Source organism: Astatotilapia calliptera, chromosome 6, assembly GCF_900246225.1.
Source record: "Astatotilapia calliptera chromosome 6, fAstCal1.2, whole genome shotgun sequence".
Lineage (NCBI taxonomy): Eukaryota > Metazoa > Chordata > Actinopteri > Cichliformes > Cichlidae > Astatotilapia > Astatotilapia calliptera.
The window spans coordinates 11,165,017-11,185,167 of NC_039307.1; the positions used below are offsets into that span (position 1 = coordinate 11,165,017).

At 38.4% G+C, this 20,151-nt stretch overlaps 1 protein-coding gene across 1 annotated transcript; it reads left to right on the forward strand.

The window, feature by feature from the left end:
- The first annotated feature begins 4,757 nt into the window (after positions 1 to 4,757).
- Positions 4,758 to 15,269, forward strand: LOC113023407 (uncharacterized). Its single transcript, XM_026169408.1, has 6 exons — positions 4,758 to 5,101; positions 8,781 to 8,900; positions 8,981 to 9,022; positions 9,096 to 9,229; positions 10,355 to 10,723; positions 15,231 to 15,269. Exons 1-6 carry the CDS (start codon positions 4,762 to 4,764, stop codon positions 15,267 to 15,269), a joined length of 1,044 nt encoding a protein of 347 aa, XP_026025193.1. The 5' UTR covers positions 4,758 to 4,761.
- Positions 15,270 to 20,151: the final 4,882 nt, after the last annotated feature.

The window sequence follows — 20,151 nt, forward strand, 5'->3', positions numbered from 1 at the left end:
ATGACTAATATGATGGAACTGGGATTTTGTTACACTTAATTTTTGCAAAACACAAATAAAACTAAATTGAAACTAAGGATTTTCAGAAAATAAAAACTACACTAAACTAGCAAAGAATTGGTAAAAACTAATATAAACTGATGAAAATTGCAAAACTATTACAACCCTGGTGCAGAGATTGGCAAATCTGACCAGGAAACGTTATAAAATGGATTGTCAGAACAGTCAGCGTTAAAGCCACATTTGACAGTCCATACTAGGATGGCATTGGACATCTTGGGGGTGGAAAGGGGTTGGTGTGACCAAGGTGTGGTTTGGCTTGTCGTATGTATATTTGAGATCATATGGCTCTGGATGGACCGGTTACCAGGGCATGGAAGGAGGACAGACTCATTAAAGGAGGAGAAGGAACTTGCTGGGATTGGAGATCCTCTGGGTGAGTGGTTGATTAAAAGTATGCATAAAATAGAAGTTATCTGTTGTTATTGATTGGTAATAGATTGATAATTGGCCACATTTACAGCTGTATTGACTTGTTGTGGACGTAGTCGACTTCAGGTTTAAACACTCTAATTAACAGGGTGAAAATAGTGACATTAAAGGAAGAGTATGCAGCACCACCCTGTCAGACGCCAGTGATGGTTTTCATTGCAGGTGTAACCATGATCGTTTTTATACATATTGCAACTTGTTGCTCATTGTAGAGTTGTGCTCAAGTTAATAAGGGTTAAAAGCTACAGTCAGCGCGAATGTCTGACTGATCTATTGAGGGAAAAGGCTTCGAGCATAGAAGGCCGCACGCGCTTACAAAACACTGATATCATGTTATTCTTTGTGATCTTTTCTTAAATTATGTCTTTAAGTTTAGTTTAAATAGTGGCAGTTAATTAAACGAGATTTATTAAAATATTAAATACCTGAGTCAGAACGTTACACGCGGATCACCTTAAGAGTCTGGGAAACTTTGTAGCTGCCTAACTTTTTTGAATGTTCTAGCTCCGTTGATTTGACACATTGGAATGTGTCAAAAAAAGGGGGGGAAGGTTGAGCTTTAACATCAAACCAGGATTATTTGAACATTTTATAACTTCATTTGTGTCTTTAATAATTTAGGAATGGTAAAGCTTAAGCTAATAGCGGTCCGAGAAGACGGACCTTTTAGAGAATCAGTGAAAAAGCATAAACTATCACTTTCATGTTTAATCATTACTCATTGAAATGAACTGAATAGCGTTTAGAAGATTTGTTAATTTTTTGTCTTTTGTTAAAAAGAGGGGTTTCAATAATTTTCAGACACACCTTGCAAATGTGCTTATAACGAGTTGGCACTCGGCCTTTTGAAGGTCAGAAGCTTCGTTCGGCGTGACTGATAAAGTGTAAGAAATGCCTTGAGTGCGGAGGGCGAAATGCAAACATGCTTACACACACATAAGATATGATTAGAATAAGTCCCTGGGACATTCTGAATGTTTTAGACCAATTCTGAATCACTAGAAGGTCAGTAGATAAGAACATTAGATTATTAGGGTTAGGAAGAGAGGTGCTTTGGTTTTCTGTCTCTTACAGAGAAAGGAACAGACACCAGACGAGGTCACAGAGATGCGAGGATCCTCCGTAGCAGAGTCAGACACAGTGACAGCCGAGACAGCAACTGGGGTCAAGTGTCATGACGTTTGGGCTCCTGGAGAAGATGGATCCCACAAACACAGCAATAACCATGAAGGGGTTGGCGAAAACCAGGAACACCAGACCAACGAGGTTCGAGAGGCTCTTGGCAAAAAGGGGGACACGGCGGTGACCCCAAAACACACAGATCCTTGTTTGAAATCGCAATAATCCCCAGAACTGTGCAATGACTAAAGGGTGGTCTAACCCCGGAGGACGAAGAAAGAAGCTGAGAATCACCCAACTGGAAGACACTGGTAGCTGCAGCAATAAAAATAAAGGTTAAAAGCTCCTTAGACAGAGGTTCTAGTCTAAGTACATTTGAAAGGTATAAGGGGGCATTAAAATGGGAGTGGAAAACTGGAGCACCAAAATAAAGCTGTGGGAAAATTGGGAATGATGGGAGTGTCATCTGTAACTGCTGTTATGGTTGTAAATCTAACTTTGCTTGCATCTGAACTGCGTGAACACAGAGGTCATCCCACATATGGTCCACCCGTTAAAGGGGGACAGAGGGCCTCAGGATCAAGAAAACCTGGACCTTGCAACCCTGGAGTGCATGTTGTAAGTGATCTCTTTCAGAGATCAAAAGGGGGAATTATTAAATTATTCTGTTATTATATGTTACCTTATATATGTAATCAAAGTAGTTGAATTAGAATACTGCTGTAGATCATATTATACCCTTTAAAATAGAGTGTGTGAGCTGTATGTAGTTTAGTTCTCATTATACTTTTGAGTTAACAGAACATATTCACATATTAGTCCATTGGATAAATGTGCATCACTCTGTATCCTTGATCTGCTGGGAATGTGTTACACTGTTTTCTTGACATGCTTAATTGTTGAATCATGAAGAGAAGGTTGTAAGCAGGAGACTCTGTGTCTAAAGACAGGGGAGATAGACAGACCACATTCCACACCCCCACCTTACAGAAAGCAGAGAAACATTACCATGTACTGGATCTTCAAATTCTTGACAAAAAACCCCACTTTAGTTTCTTCGTGTCCTGAGAATTTATTTTCTTCTTTGTGTTTTATGAAACTATTTGAATATAATTCTCCATATAATTCATACTTTTCCACATTTTTGTATTTGATAATTTTTTATATTATAAAAAAGACACAGGCATTAGAAAGAACTGCATAAAAAACAGTTTACAGGATTTATTTGTAAAAATGAAAATAATAACATTTGTTACTAAGATTATTGGTAAATGGCCTGTATTTGTATAGCACTTTACTTAGTCCCTAAGGAACCCAAAGCGCTTTACACTACATTCAGTCATTCACCCATTCACACACACACTCACACACTGGTGATGGCAAGCTACATTGTAGCCGCAGCTGCCCTGGGGCGCACTGACAGAGGCAAGGCTGCCAGACACTGGCGCCACCGGGCCCTCTGACCACCACCATTTATTTTCATAAATTTCAAAGCAGTGTTATAATAAAGCTTAATTTATCCTTCCGCAATGAATCTACACAGAGCCTATGACATAACCTTTGCAAGATGCCAGTGCCGTCACCAAAAATTATATTTGTGCGACATTTGTTGCAAGCTATGTCTGTGTAACGTATAGTTATATTTTGTATAGTATAGCAACATATAATTAAATAGAAAGTGAATAGAAGACTAAAGTGATTTTTACACAGTTGTGTTCAAACTTATGTGCATAGAAAAAAAAATAACAGCGCTAATGTGTGAATGTTGTACGTCATTTTGTAACTGGATTATTGATAAGGAGACAGAAAATTGCTATGATGATATGAAAACATTTTTTCAGTTTCTAAAATAAATTTTGTTTTGACTTCTTTTGCTTTTTTATATAGGAAATTATTTTATTATGCTCTATGACTGCATCATCTGTCAGACATGTGTTTGTATACATGTACACATATATGTCTGCTGGAAAGTCTTAGTTACTCATTGCCACTTACTTTACAGGAAGGATGTTCCTAGTGATAGAAGTCAGAGGCAGTTTTTAAGCCTCAAAACCACAACTCTAAAACACAATGACTTTCTCATGAAAAAGATGTCCTACATAGATTTCTCTATGCCTGCCAACTCTCGACCAGTCAGTTTTTGTCTCAGCGATTTGAGATAAAAACTAAAAATATTAAAAATATAGCTGTGCTACTGAAAACTTCAGCTGTACTAATGAAAACGGCAGTATTTGCTGTTTGTGAGAGCAGTGCAGTTAAAGAAAAAAAAATCTGTTTTAATAGGGAAGAATGGTAGAGACACAGACACCCTCTCCTGAGCCTGGCTCTGCTGAGGTTTCTTCCTTTTCCTTCCCCCTATCGCCAAAGTACTTCCTGATGGGGATCATCTGATTGTTGGAGCTGTATTATTGTAGAGTCTTTGCCTTACAATATAAAGTGCCTTGATGTGACTGTTGTTGTGATTTGGTGCTTTGATATGGTAAAAGTCAGCTTTGTTCTTTTTTATGATTAGTAATTGTTCAGCTTTTAAATCATATCGTATGTGTTTGTTTGTTTGTCTGTTGCCAACGTTTAAGTAGCACGTAGGTGGAGCTTCTGTCCTTTCTTTTACTGCAGACTGCTTTAGAGCAATCTAAGTATAAAGTCTAAGTCTAAATATAAACAGATGTGACATAAAACAGCACTTATGTTGTGAGCCAGTGTTGGTGACACAGTTAAAAGAGGCTGTTACAAAGGAGGCTGTGTTGGTGCTGTTTCCTCCTTTTTATGCCCACACACCTTTGAAAGTTAGAATGAGAGCAAACCTGATTTGACTGCAGAAGCAAGTCTGTCTTCCACCATTCACCAATCACATCCGTCTGCACTGGGGTTTCCCTGTTATGTAATTATATAGCAAACTGTGAAAATACCTGTCAACACGTTTACTTTTATCATGATTGTGGCAAATTCGGACAACAGTGGATCATGTAGATATATTTGACAAGAAGAAACCACTTAGAATAAGAAAAAACCCTACATAGATGTTACTTTTCAGCCACAATGAAGATCAATTCATTCCTCTGTTGCCTTTTATATGGTAAGTGACTTTACAATGTTACCACTTTAAGCTATATTTAAATGGTAATTTCAGTGCATTTAATTCTGCACTCAATGCTTTCAATTTTAGCAGGTACACTTACTGATGGAACCATAATCAATTTAGAGGAATTCGAGGGGAGAAGTGTCTCCTTCCAGTGCTCACACAGACTCGCAGGGAGCAACAACAAGTATTTCTGCAAAGATCCATGTATAAGCACAGGAGACATACTACTTACTGTAGAACCTGGCAGAAGAGCAGAGTCAGGGAGGATTGCTCTGATGGACTCTGGGGATGGATCCTTCACTGTGACCTTCAGCAATCTCCAGCTGTCAGACTCACAGAAATACTGGTGTGCTGCGGAGCGGACTGGTTTTGACACATATGTTGAGGTACAGCTAACAGTAAAGAAAGGTATGTGTATTATACAATCAGTTTTAAATAAAATGCATTAATACCCTTAAGTTCTGTAAAGTTTACACATTCATATTTCACTAGAAGAGGAATACATTTAAATTTAAATTTACCGTACAAGTATCTTACCACTGCTGAAGTTATGTTACAGATAGACGGTATAAAATAATATACTAATAATTAATTTTAAAATTTTCATAATCCTTTGGTTCACTTTTTTTGTCTTTTGGTTTGACTGGAGCCCACAACTTCTTTTAGCTCTGAAATTTCTATTATTTTGTATTTTCCTCTTTATTCTATTATTCTCTCAAATCTTTTTAGATAAAACATATTAGAGTATTTTGAAAAATGCAGCTTTTCTAACTTATTATAGTGGATTTAAAATTATTTTTTAAATCCATAAATCATCTCTTGAAAAAGGCATTACACACTTTGGTGGGGCTCTCTGGACAAAAAGACTAAATTCTGAACATTGTTGGGCTATTCTGTTATACCTGTATGTAAAAAATACACTGCACCCAAAATATTTCATAGTTCAGCAACACTGATCAATCTAATAAACTTAAACCTACTCCATCCTTCCTATTCTGGTATTTTAAAGAGTAAGCAACCTAACTAATAGGGTTGCAAACTCTGATGAAAAAAAAAATAGGGAACCACCCCCCACCCTCCACCTCATGATGCTTAATCGATGTAATCAACTTTAATTTGATACAGTGTGAAAAAAAAATGCACAGAAGTAAATTATTTTTCAAGAATAATTAAATAGAAGCCATACCAAATTACTATTAGAGCTGGCCTACTGGTATTATACAGCTAATATATATATTGTTTAGTATTAAGCTTTGCTTGTTCCATATTCAGTTTTTCAGCAAAACTTGTTTGAGTCCATAAGAAAAGATTCATTCTTATATCTGGAGGAAGATTTTTTTTTCAATAAATATTAATGTTAGCCCGCGACTTTGTTCCAGTTTTGAAATTTGGCCCACCGTGTATTTGAGTTTGACACCCCTGTTCTACAGAATTGCAGACTGCACAGATGGTATCTTCCCAAAGGAAAAAGTAGTATAGCTTACTAGGGTATATTAGACTTAACAGTTACTATATACAGTAATGGACTTCTATATATTATACATAAGATTAAAACTTTGGGTGCAAGATTCAGACAATTATTGATTAAAAGCTAGACATTTTAAATGAGAATAAGAACTAAAAGTATGTCTTTGTGCCCCCTTTTCCCTGTTAATGCCCTATCGGCCCCCCTGGCTAAACTTTGCTAAATCCGCCCCTGCACAGTTACCAGCCGTCAGCTACGTAGAAAACGATCCTGGTGTAGAAAGTAATAATAAATAAATTCTAACAACAGATTATCAAGCTTAAACATGCTGCTGTTGTTCAGCTGCTGGTTTCCTCTTTCTGGCGCGAAGTGGGCCAAAAACAAAGAAGAGAGACGGACTCATGACAGAAAAGCCGATCAGCTGATTATTAAGCAGTTTCATGATTGAAGTAGCAACAGGAGAGGGAGGGAGAAGAGGCAGTCGCTCCATATATGGTTGGGAAAATGTGACGTCATTCAGGGGTAAAACCGCAAAGGATTCTGGGAACTTGTGGCAAGAGGTACTAGTGCACGCAGGCTTTCAATTGAACTCGGTTACACAGCGATAAAAAGAAACACAGAAAATGGCAACAAGCTGTTGTATTATTAACTGCAATAGCCGGTCGCATGACAGCCACGGGAAGCTGACGGGTAAAGAGATCGTTTTTTTTTTTTTATCGGATTATGTCGTTGAAGAGAAATTTTTTAAGCCATGTTTCCGAAGTAAGAGCCGACGGATGGTCTGGATATACCAAATATAACGTCTCAGAACACTCCAGCTCACATGTTAGTCTGCTCCAAGCATTCCCACAAAGGTCAGAGTTTTGTAGTAGTTAATACGTAATTTTTCTTAACATAATTGGTGATATAGGTTACAAGCAAGTCTGGCACTGAACAGAAATTGTCGCGCTATGCTCCTTTGTTTATTGTGCATAAATAATGAATTGTCCTGACACAATATTGCGTTTCGCTTCTGTTATTATGGTACATTGACAAAAACATATACTTTTATTCACAGGATAAAACAGTTGTTTTGTATCACTAATTGCCCAGTGCGATTACAACATACAATATTATTGTCACTGCTACATTTCTGTAATGCTACCAGAAATTATTTCCACTACTAATTAATTACCGTTGAGCTCGAAGGTTATATTAATAAACTGTTAACGAATGTGTATTTATGATGACGATTTGTGAGACTGGTAAACTTACCTTTGTTCCTACCGTGGTCTTTCGTTCTACACGGTGCATTTCAAGGTCCTGTACCCATCCGTCGGTAAACTGTACCTGGGCTTGTTGCAGTGACCTGAAGTTACTAAACTTCATGAGTGCATGCACTCACTCCAAGAACCGTATAATTATAAATCTGAGCGTGGTGAAAGTTGGGCAGCACGCTGACGTCTTTTGTCCACTCTGTGTGCTCGTAAGGGTCTGACCCTTTCACTCCTTTGATTTTTCCTCGTATCTTTTCTTTGTCTTTTCGTCGAGTCTGTCTTTGTACGGACCGGCATTGTTCTCCTTTTGTTTTGTACATTCCTTTTTTGTGCGGCAAAGAAAAACACAAGAAGGTGTTGGAACCGGAGAATGAACGTTTTGCGTTGCTGCAAATGCTTGCATTTGATGTGGTACTTGGATTGTTTTGCCACTAGTTCCCGGCATGCAATGCGCGAAAATCACGTGATTGCTAAACAAGGGGGAGGGTGCATCCGGCCTCCTCGGCTGTAATTGGTCCAGCCCAGAGTCGATCATGACCAATTGGCCAATCCAACACCTTTCATTATAGATACCCTTCCTTAAAAAAAATAAATAAATAAAAATCCATCGGCCCATAAAAACAAAAAATCGCCAGCGGCCCACCGGGCAAATGCCCGGTATGCCCGATGGCCAGTCCAGCTATGGCTATGGTTATGAGCCGAGTTACGCCATGTCATGCTTTTTTGATATTTAATGGATCAATTACATTTTTTTATTTCTCTCCGATATCCGATCCAGTAATTTACGTCAGTATCAGACCGATACGTAATATCGGATCGGTCCATCTCTACTTTAAATTCAGTGCCATTTGAGCACCTAGCCATCAGGGACATCAGTCATTGATTTTCAGGCTCTCTTGCCCACACAGACTTTTTTAGATTCTTGAGGAACTAGTTTGAAAGTGTTCCACAATTTGTGGACATTATTTTTTTTAGATTGGCTAACCTCTGCTTCCATTACCTGGCCTCTCTAAAATACTCTTTTTATACACTGTCATGGTGCAGATGTGTTGCTAACTAACTTAAATATCTGCAAAGCATTCCTCCAGCTATTTTATTTTTATAACTACTTGGTTTTCCAGACTTTTGAGAGATGTTCCATGTTCATTTTAACCATTTGATATTTTTTGTGTTCCATTGTAAATAAAATGTGAGTTCATAAGATTTGAAAATCATTGGATTCATTTTTTTTTTGCGTTTTACAATTATTTACGTTTACAATTATTACATTTATTTAAATATTACATACCATACATTTCCTGTATTGCTTACAAAAATAAAAATACCAATAGTCTAAATGCCTCTTACACCATTTCTTTTTATACAGCTGTTAAAATTGTGACAACGGTCATACCTGATGTGTCTTCCACAAGGACATATCAGAATACCAACACAACACATTTAACAACAGGAATAGACACCACAGAGCCCACTAAACTTTCAACAGGTATAAATATATTTATCAATCCTTATTCATATGAATAATAGATAACTTTATATGACACAATATTCCAATCTGTCCTACAGCCCTAAACTTCACAGCAGAAGAAGGACCTAACATCAAAACAGGTAATGCTTACTTTGATAATATCATTTAAAGTGTTTGCATGAACAAGACCTGAAATGTTCTTGTTTTCATCAGGCACCATCGTGTGTGCTACTGTTGGTGGTGTTGGTCTGATCGTTATCCTGCTTCTGGCAGTATGCTGCAGGAAGTCCAGAAAAACCTCAAAACTTAAACAACATGAGTACTGCAACAGTGCAAACAAAAGAAAGGTATGAACTCAAAAAATGTACGTCAATCTGAAAGCTGTGCTTGTAGTACATAACTAAAAAGCTGAATTTACAGGAATGTAGTCAGTGTGTATCAACAGACATTACACTGTCTGGATTCAGAATGATTAATATACCATTAGATAAAAAGTTACCACTACCACTCTCATGGCATTCACTGGTAGAAGTCTTGCTCTACCTGCAGCAAAACCAAGTATGTCTAATAGCATCATTGATAGGCATTGTTTAACAATTTTACATCTCAGTTTTATTTGTAGTAGAATCTTGTTAACTCCTCAAGTATTCCTCTGCCTGAAAACCCTCGTCAAAAAACATGTCTTTTGGATGGATCAAATTCAGAGCTTGTTTGATAGCCTATCGCGGCGCAACTGAGTTAAGCTGAACTAAGTTTACTCAAGGTCATGATCCAGTGGGTTTATTGTCAATCACCAGACTGCATAAAGCGCAATGCGCAAAATTGCAATAAAACAAAACAAAAACAGTGCAACACCAGAAAAAAACAGAATGATACCGACACAAGACGGTGCAGACCCAACAGTGCAATAGAATGTGCAAAAGACTGAGCGATGTGCAAAATGTAACTGATATATGAAGGTGTGCGTGTGTGTGTGTATGAGATCGTGCAGATAAGTGGTTGGTAGTGACATGTATGAAGGCATGCGTGTGTGCGTATCTGTGTGTATCAGCCCAGTCACTGAGTGTTCAGGAGTTTGATGGCTTCTGGGAAGAAACTGTTTTGCAGTCTGACAGTGAGGCCCAAATGCTCCCGTACCTCTTGCCAGAAGGCAGCACAAGCAATTCATTCTGAGCATCAAACCATGCATACAAGTAGTTCAGCGCATCTGGTACAGAGGCGTCACCGTTGCAGGCAGGTGTTGCCTTCCTGTAGTTGATGTCCTGGATGCCCTGGTACATGCACTCATACATGCCAACCCTCCCGATTTTTTTAGGAGAATCCCAAATGTCAGTGCCCCTCCCGAAAATCTCCCAGAGCCACCATTCTCCAGATTTTCTCCCGATTTTCCAATAATGGCAGTACAAACATCCAATAAATGCAAGTCCCATAAGAATGTGCTAATTTGTTGTCTCTTTTTCACTTACCAACAGGTCAGCTGTGGTTATGATCACAATAAGAAGAGGACAAAGTGTAGGAAAAAGTCACCTAAGAGTTCTTATGTACCTACTCACCAACAAAGACAGGATATACCAACATCTGATTCCCCAGCAAGTGTACGCCTTCACATCTATGAAAACATCTCTTCCCCCCCAATCTTTCTGAATGTTCAGAATATTCACCCACAGGGGAACAAAAAGGACTATGATAATAACTCTGCAATCCACATTAATACTTTGCCAAACATAATGCATGAAAGAACAGATCATGGTACTCAAAGAAAACACAAAGTTAAACGTAAGACATGCAAAAATATAGAGAGTTGCACAAACAGTGTCTCCAGAAGTGATGGGAATAACGGCGTTAGAAGTAACGGCGTTACTTTTTTCAATAAAGAGTAATCTAACTAATTACTATTCCTATCGTTACAACACCGTTACTGTTACTGACAAGAATCGCATTACTATTTTTCAACAAACAGACAGTTGAAGCTGTATTCAGCTTACCGCACCTTATATCAGTTGCACGGAAGTATTTGTAAGTAATTTGGGCGCTACAGCTTTAAGAAGCTGTACACGCTCCCGCGGACGGCAATCACTTTCTGGTAGACAAATCACTTTTGCCCCCCTTGAGCTAGGGGGAAAACAATCGCATGAGTGCTGCTGTTTGACTGAGGAAGAATAAAGTAGTCTTGGTAAGCCAATCACACGACCACTTCAAGATGACAAAGCAACAATGTGATATATACCAGTTTTTAAATTGTGTTTATAGGCCACGTAAAACCAGAATCATGATAAACAATATATATGTCGTGTTTTTTCCTCAATATTTTCATCATGCTGTCTAAGGAAGTTTTAGGAGTGATGGCGAGAGAGAGAGAGAGAGAAAAATTCAAAATTCAAATTTTATTTGTCACGTACACAGTCATAGACAGTACGATATGTAGTGAAATGCTGTGTGTAAGATAGGAAATAAATATGAAAAATTAAAAAGGGTAAATTTAACTAGGAAGGAATAAAATATAAATTAAGGTTAAAAATGAAATAACTGTACAACACAAATTAGAATGAAGGGTAAATTTAACTGGGAGAATAAGATAAAATATATAAATTAAAGTTGAAAATAAAATAACTGTACAACAAAATACACAATATAGAACTATATAAGAATGTATGAAGAAATATAAATAAATATATACACAATAACAGCAGCATATACACAATAACAGCAGCGTGATTTAAGTAATGAAGTGAAACAATGTCCAGAATGTCCAGTGTGTGTGTAAGAACCATATGTGTGGGTCAGTACTGTGTGGTGGTGTGATTGAGAGACCGTATCGCCTGCGGGAAGAAGCTCCTCCTCAGTCTCTCTGTGTTGGTCTTCAGGGAGCGGAATCGCTTTCCTGACCTCAACAGAGAGAACAGTCTGTTGTTGGGATGGCTGAGGTCCTTCACGATCTTCCTGGCCTTGGTCCAGCACCGCCTGCTGTAGATTGAGTGCAGGTCAGGGAGCTCGGAGCGGATGGTGCGCTCAGCTGACCGCACAACCCTCTGTAGAGCTCGTCTGTCCTGCATGGTGCTGTTCCCGAACCAGGTTAAGATGTTTCCCGCCAGGATGCTCTCTATGGTGCACGAGTAAAAGTTCCTGAGCACCTTGGAGGGCAGTTGGAAGTCTCTCAAGCGTCTGAGGTGGTAGAGACGCTGTCGGGCCTTTTTCACCACGGTGTTGATGTGACAGGACCATGACAGGTCCTGCGTGATGTGAACTCCGAGGTATTTGAAGCTGTCCACTCTCTCCACTGGGCACTCGTTGATGACGGGGGTCTGGTAGTTCCTCTCCTGCTTAGTGCTGAAGTCCACTATCAGCTCCTTTGTCTTACTGACGTTTAGAACGAGGTTGTTCCTCTGGCACCAGTTCTCCAGATTCCTAATCTCCTTCAGGTAGGCCGTCTCGTTGTTATCAGAGATCAGGCCCACCACGACGGTGTCGTCAGCAAACTTGATGATGGTGGTGGAGCTGGTAGTGGCCACACAGTCATATGTGTACAAAGAGTACAGCAGGGGGCTCAGAACACACCCCTGGGGGGCGCCAGTGCTGAGAGTGGTGGAGGCTGAGACATGTCCGCCCATCCTTACTGCCTGTGGTCTGCCAGTTAGGAAGTTGGAGATCCACTGACACATAGATGAGTCCCAGATGCTCCAGCTTGGTGGTGAGTGTGGAGGGAATTATGGTGTTAAATGCAGAGCTGTAGTCTATGAAGAGCATTTTAACATAATTCCCCCTTCTAGTGTCCAAGTGAGTGAGTGATGTGTGGAGGAGATGAGAGATTGCATCGTCTGTGGAACGATTTGGACGGTAAGCGAACTGTAGTGGGTCCAGTGTGTCTGGTAGTGAAGAAATGATGAAGTCTCTGACCAGGCGTTCAAAGCACTTCATCACTACTGAGGTGAGGGCTACAGGGCGATAGTCATTGAGAGAAGCAGGGTGGGGTTTCTTCGGGACAGGAACAATGATGGACTCTTTGAAGCATGTGGGGATCACCGACTGAGATAAAGAGATGTTGAATATCTCAGTGAACACAGGAGCTAGCTGGTATGCGCAGTCTCTTAGGATACGACCTGGGATGCCGTCTGGTCCTGCTGCTTTCCTGGTGTTCACTCTCTTGAAGGCTCTCCTTACTTCATGCTCGGAGATGACAAGCACGTTTCCGGTGCTGGCAGTATCTTCCTGTCTGCAGCCGTTAGCGCCGCTAACACAGAGTAAGAGAGAGAGAGAGCGAGAAAGAGCAGAAAAAGAGAGAGAGCAAGTTTTGAGATGTGAGAGATTTGTGATGTTTAGCATGTTTGGAGGGTGTAGTTAATGTGTTGTCTTGTGTAGTTAGTGTGTAGTGTTGTGGATAGTTTTGTGTTGTGTGTCAAAACAATGAGGCGACTGCTGTCTCCAGGTAGAAAAAGGAGTGATACACCTGCTGCTGTCAGATCTGCAGGTATCAGGCTGTGATGTTCTCCTTTATAGTGGACGGAAATTATTTTTTTGGAGTGGCACAAATAATTTGTGTGGCATCTTATTGAATGCAGAACAGCTGATTGTTATGTAAATAGTTTGAAATGGTTATAAAAAAAAAAGAGTAAAAGGTAAATGGCCTGTATTTATATAGTGCTTTACTAGTCCCTAAGGACCCCAAAGCGTTTTACATATCCAGTCATCCACACACTGGTGATGGCAAGCTACATTGTAGCCACAGCCACCCTGGGGCGCACTTTTGACAGAGGCGAGGCTGCCAGACACTGGCGCCACCGGGCCCTCTGACCACCACCAGTAGGCAACGGGTGAAGTGTCTTGCCCAAGGACACAACGACCGAGACTGTCCGAGCCGGGGCTCGAACCGGCAACCTTCCGATTACAAGGCGAACTCCCAACTCTTGAGCCACGATCGCCCCGCAATGGCTGCAAATAACTTGTTATTTGCAAAACTTGTGCATATGATTTAAAAATTCACAATTTATATTTGCATTTAAGGTTATGAAATATGATTCAATGAACATGTTTGTGGTTGTTACAGTGAAAAAAAAATCACTTTTTCTACTCGGATTTGTTGTTTTTTGTCTTATTTTAGATGAATTGTGTTAATACAGTATTTGAAAATGAAAACATAACTGTAAATTCAGACACGTGAGGTTGTGCTGAAAAGAATGATACCAAACAAGGCAAAGTAAATAGTTTTTAAAGGTGAACTGTCGAGGAAAAATCAAAAGTGGTTAAAATGGCCAATTATACCCTGGACCCCAGAGGGTTAAACATTTTTTTTAAAGTATCAGAATCAGAATCAGAATACTTTATTAATCCCGAAGGAAAGTAACGCAATAGTTACTTTTGAAGTAATTAATTACTTTTAGAATCTGGTAACTCAGTAACTAACTCAGTTACTTTTTTGAAGTAACTAGTAACTATAATTAATTACTTTTTCAAAGTAACTTGCCCAACACTGGTCTCCAGAGTCCCTTGTGGATCCACTGAAAAGAAGCCCATATCACTTTGGTTTGGTTTAGATTTATCAGAAATAAAGGAGAGTTCACCTTAAAGATATGAGTTTTTATGGACATTCATGGACAAGTCCATAAATAATAAATGAGCAACCCTCATTGTCATCATTATTTAACTTGTACAGTAAGTCGTACTGTTAATGTTTCCATTTCATGTCTGTGGCTATATGTGTTTGTGTAAATTAAACTTCTGTTGCATTTAAGTACACGTTTTAAAGCTTCTCTGCTCAGAGTTAAAAGTGTAAAATGTTACTTCATGAGGTTAATACTTCTGCTTAAGTTCAGGGGAAGCGTTAGTAAGCATTGTGTCACTTTGTGCCTATGTTCATGAGCATGTGCTGTTGTGGTTGCATGTCAGCATGTAAATACCGAACAGTCTGTGTCTTCACAGTTAATGAGAACTTGTGAAAATGAGAGTGAATTATATCTTTACTATAAAGTGTGTATACAATTCATTATGCTAAAGACTTGGATTTTGCTTCTTCCTTGACGCCATAGCTGACACCACTGCACACTGATATGAGTAACCCAAATTAGACTAATTACTATCAACCTCTTAAATAATATAATATCACAGTGATGTGTAGTTCACACTGAAGATCTATTCTATTCTATTCTATTCTATTCTATTCTATTCTATTCTATGCTATTCAAGTGTTCATGTAATAAACAAATGATATGTAGCTTATACATATCATATATATACTGGGTTTTTTTTTTTTTTTATTCATCCCAATGATAGCATCCTTTGACTGAAATTAAGTGTGTATACACACTGATGTCAGTGTCCTTTCACTTTTCCTGAATTGATATCTGATGCCCACAGCATCCGCTGGATCTTGGAGCAGTCCCCCAGTTCATCTGAAACATCACTTCTCTCTTTAAGACCACCCTGTAAGCTAGTGGTTCTCAAACTGTGGGCAGGACTCCATTAGTGAGACATGGTACTACTGCAGGTGGGGAGTGAAACAAAATTTTGGAGTGAAACAAAATCCAGTAAATATGATTTTGGTTTGGAGAATAAACAAAAGTTTACTGATGTACTTAAGTGTGGATTACACTGCACAGGCAGCTGCAGACATGACAAATGAGGTGTCACTCCTGTCATAGTGCTTTGAAGTCGCAAAGTAACCATGTCTAGTTGTCACATTGTAGTAGTGTCTTCACTGATGACGCCACGTGGTCACAAAACAATGACAGGTACACAGATGTTTGTGCAAAGCCTTAGTTCACTGTCTGGTGATGAAATTCCCATTACTCTGACACAAGTGGACTTAGGCAGATGCAGAAACTGTATCATGCCCATAAAATTTAGTGTTGCGCGGGCAAACATTAAAGCCACCTTTGTATTACTGGTCTTAAGCTGAGGTGTGATGCTTAGAGCGTCTCTTTGTCACAACCAAAATAGCATGCTTATGGGTGATGGGAGGGGTGGAGGGTAATGATTTGGGCTAGTTTCGCAACTACAGGACTTGTTACTGTTACTTTTTGTAAGGTGTTCACACACACACACACACACACACACACACACACACACACACACACACACACACACACACACACACACACACACACACACACAGTATTGATTTTAAACCTGCAAAGGAGAACATTTGCCACAACTTTTGCCATTACAAAGTTCAAAGTAGTGTTCCAGTAAGCACTGCACACATGTACTATGGTTCCACCTTTGCACTCTTTATTCTGATCCCTTTTAAAAAATATGGCTTTAGGTCACATTTGAACCATTTTAAAGACTTCTCACCCATTTAATTCACACTTGTGTGTTGCTTGTTGTTATACATACAGCAGGCGTGTATAAAAGTCAAAGACTGAATGTAACAGCCTGCTCTGTGGAAGAAACTGGGCATCACCTTTGTCTCTGGTTATTATACAGGAAGCAAATAGAAGAGTGGAATTACCTTTATAGAGTTGTATTTTATTTGCATAGACATAGCAATAACTGCATATAACTGCTATTGCTATGATATTAGGTCAGTTTTGTTGCATTATTCCTAAGCAGATAATAAGCAAATATAAGTATGTAAGAATACTTGAAATAGTGACAATAAAACATTTTCAGTTTTTGAAGTGGCTCTGCTTTGAGACTTTAACAAAAATATTTTAGTACACTATGCTCTTTGACTACATCTATAGTATTTGTATACTGTACACATGATGTGTTGAGGACAGTGATAAAGTCAGAGAAAAGCAGTATAAACACATTTGTGACATAACATCTCTGGTCACATGAAGTCAACCAGAAATATTTCTTGAATATAAATTCTCTTTATTGAATGGTCACTACAGTCACCAGATATCAGTTCAACAGAACGCATTGGGGATGTGGAGGTACAGCTATAATTCTTCTATATAATAGGTCAAATATCGACAAATGATAACAAAAATTATACTCTATAAAATCAGGTGCTTTCCAATTTGTGAAATTAGAGATCTATAGAATCAAAGTTTGATCTTTACTTGGAAATGTTAGTCTGGAGAAGGGAAAGACGTGCAGTCCAGCAATTACACAGAATCTGCCAAAATTCCCTCCATTGATAGCTGTCAGCACATCTAATGACATAGAGTAAAAATTAACTTTGATAGTTATTTTCGCAAACCTTATTTTTTTCTAATGTATAAACAAATGTGAAGGGAAATGGCATTCATGCTACTACCACAAAGAAACTGTGTAACAGTTAAAGGAGGCGGAGGGTCATGAAGGATGTTGTGTACATGTCAGATTGAAAGAGACTATAGGACCTGCTCCTCCCTTGATGTCTGCCCATAAAACCTTCAAGAGTGAGATCAGTTTGCGTAAACAGAATGCAGCTGATATTTTAGCCTGCAGGATTGGGTCTGTTCTCCATTTGTGGTACAAGTGTTTAACTTTTAGGCTGTAAATGCAGAGCCCGTAACAACCACTTAGAATGAGAAGGATCTACAGAGCTGGCACTTTATCAGCCATAATGAAGAGCATTTTTTTCTTCTCCTGTTTTTTATATGGTAAGTGACTACCTAAAATTAATACATTAATTAATTTAAATGCTCAATTTGATGCCTTATAATGTCAAATGTAATGTCATTTGTTTTAGCAGCTGAACTAACAGAAGGAGTCATAATTAAAGTAGAGGGATTCGAGGGGAGAAATGTCTCCTTCCAATGCTCGCACACACTTGCATGGAAAAACCATAAGTATTTTTGCAAAGATCCATGCACACGCATGGAAGACATACTGGTTACTGTAGAATCTGGCAGAAGAGCAGAGTCCGGGAGGATAACTCTGGTGGACTCTGGGAATGGATCTTTCTCTGTGACCTTCAGTCATCTCCAGCTGTCAGACTCACAGAAATACCGGTGTGGAGTAGACAGGCCTGGTTTGGACTCATACATTGATGTACAGCTCACAGTAATGAAATGTACGTGTATAATCCTATTTCTTTTAGCTTGATTAAAAATGCATCACTACAGTGAATTCTATAGCTGTATCTAAAGGTTGGTAAAGTTTTACATATTCATTTCTTACTAGCAAAAATATATTACAAACAACATTGTTACAAACTCTGAACATAAATGCTGTGATTTTTTTCCGCATGTTAAATACTTTCAAGTATTTAATATATGAAAGGATAATTAAAATATTTAAAAAACCGGAGGTACCTAAAACATAAACCACATACAATACAAAATAACACCAAAACACAGTAACTCAAAAACACTGGGTCAAAATGACCCAGTACTATGACAACAATCAGAAAAACATTATATTGCAAAAAAAGAACTACTGACATGAAAATGTAAAGTGTTTTTTAAATGTAATTTAGTGAAAAAAGAAGAGAACTTTATTTTTGAATTTCATGTTGAAGCGAGCAAATATCACAAGTTGTACCAGAAAAAAACCCCCAAACAAAAGTATCCAACAATACTCTAATCAAAATAGAAAAAAAAATAACTGAGACACATTTTTTTCCTTGCGTACTTCGATATCAAAGTATAGTAAGCAGATAATACGTTTGACAAACTTTAGCATTTTAATGATTTCATTTGTATTATTTTTACAGAACTTATCATCTCTCTAAATAACTCTTCTACCACTTCTTCTTACACAGCTGTTGAAAATGAGACTGATATTTCTTCTACATTGCCATATCCGAATCCCACCTTGAAGCAGTCCACAACAGGTATAAGTTCTGTCTGATATTATGCATTATAAGAAGAAAAAGTTGTATAAAGGCTACATGATTCAAGATTTCTTTTTAATACATCAGGCAACATCATTTGTGCTACCGTTGGGGGTGTTATTCTGATCTCTGTCTTGATGATGGCAGTACGCTTCAAGAAATCCAGAAGAACATCAAACAATAAACTACAGGTTTACACCAACAGAGCAGACACCAGAAATTCAAATGAAAGCAAGGTATGAGTTAGAAAATGGAAGACACCTGTTAGGAAGAAGGAATATAAAAGAAGTTATATATAAAAAAAACTTTCTGGGTGGAATTACAGAATTATATTGAAAAGTAAATCATGAGAGTTATACAACCCCAACTCTGTACCAAAACCACTTTCATGTCCTTCTCTTAAATATAATGGCAAAACAGGAGGTGGTTGTCTGAGATTTTCAGACACTGGGACATGGGAGAAATGGTTTGTCTGGCTCTATTACCAGATAAGCATACCCGGAGGGCACTTGCTAACATTTTTATATCTCAGTTTACTTCTATTAGAGCCTCCTTGACTCCTCAAGTATTCATTAAATGGCCAGTCGACAAAACTAAAAACAAAATTACAAATCATGTCAAAGAAATCGTCTGGCTGACGGCTCCCTTAAAAATGCACCTGGTTTTTGTGTGTTTGTTTGTTTGTTTTTTGTCTTTAATGGATTAAATTTGACTAAATTTGTTTGATAGCCTATACCCCATGCTTTCTGTCTTTCAGTTAAACTAAGCAGAGCAAAGCCAACTGGCTGCGCATAAACTTTCATATTTCATATGTATCATTAAAAACTTTGGATTTTTATATATATCTATATATCTCAACACTTTTTTGTCACTTTTTAATAGGTCAGTTGTGGGTACAATGACACTGACACGAGAACAAACAACTGTAGCAAGCTGTCTGCAAGTTCTTCTGTCTCTACTCATCAACAAAGATCAGATCTACAAACATTTAAACCCACATAAACCAAATGCAGCACACTCACTGCTGTCTATAAAGCCATTTATTTCTCCAGCCCTCTGGCAGGTTCAGGGTATTCGCCCATGGAGGGCTCAAATGAATAATAATAACTGGCATCTACATTAATGTCTTGCCATCTTTAATATATGAAAGAACCTGTGATTGCAGGAACCTCAGGAAGTTAAGTTATAATCTGTACTTTTTATGGACATTTGGAGACAAATACATTTTCCAATTATGAGCAACACTTGTTTTCATTATAATATGCCTATACACTGAATTAAAAGTTATTGTTTCCACTCCATGTCTGCTGTGCTCTGTGATCACAATGTGATGTTAAGTATGGGAAAGCATGGATCCATCATGCCTTGTATGAATGGTTATCCTTTAATGACCATGTTTTATTTTCTCATGGCTGCTTCTAGCATGATGTCACAAAGCTCGTATCATCTCAACTGTTTTCCTGAAAGTGGCAATAAATTCTCTGTAGATAAATGGACTGCGCAGTCATCAGATTTCAATCCAATAGAGAACATTCACATCCATTCGTTTTTCATTTTAAAAACTGT

Coding starts and splice junctions, on each gene's coding strand:
- LOC113023407 (XM_026169408.1), top strand. CDS start 4,762: ATGCTTTCAATTTTAGCAGGTACACTTACTGATGGAACCATAATCAAT. Junction 9,230..10,354: donor ACAGTGCAAACAAAAGAAAG/GTATGAACTCAA, acceptor ACTTACCAACAG/GTCAGCTGTGGTTATGATCA. Junction 10,724..15,230: donor GAAGTGATGGGAATAACGGC/GTTAGAAGTAAC, acceptor TGATGCCCACAG/CATCCGCTGGATCTTGGAGC.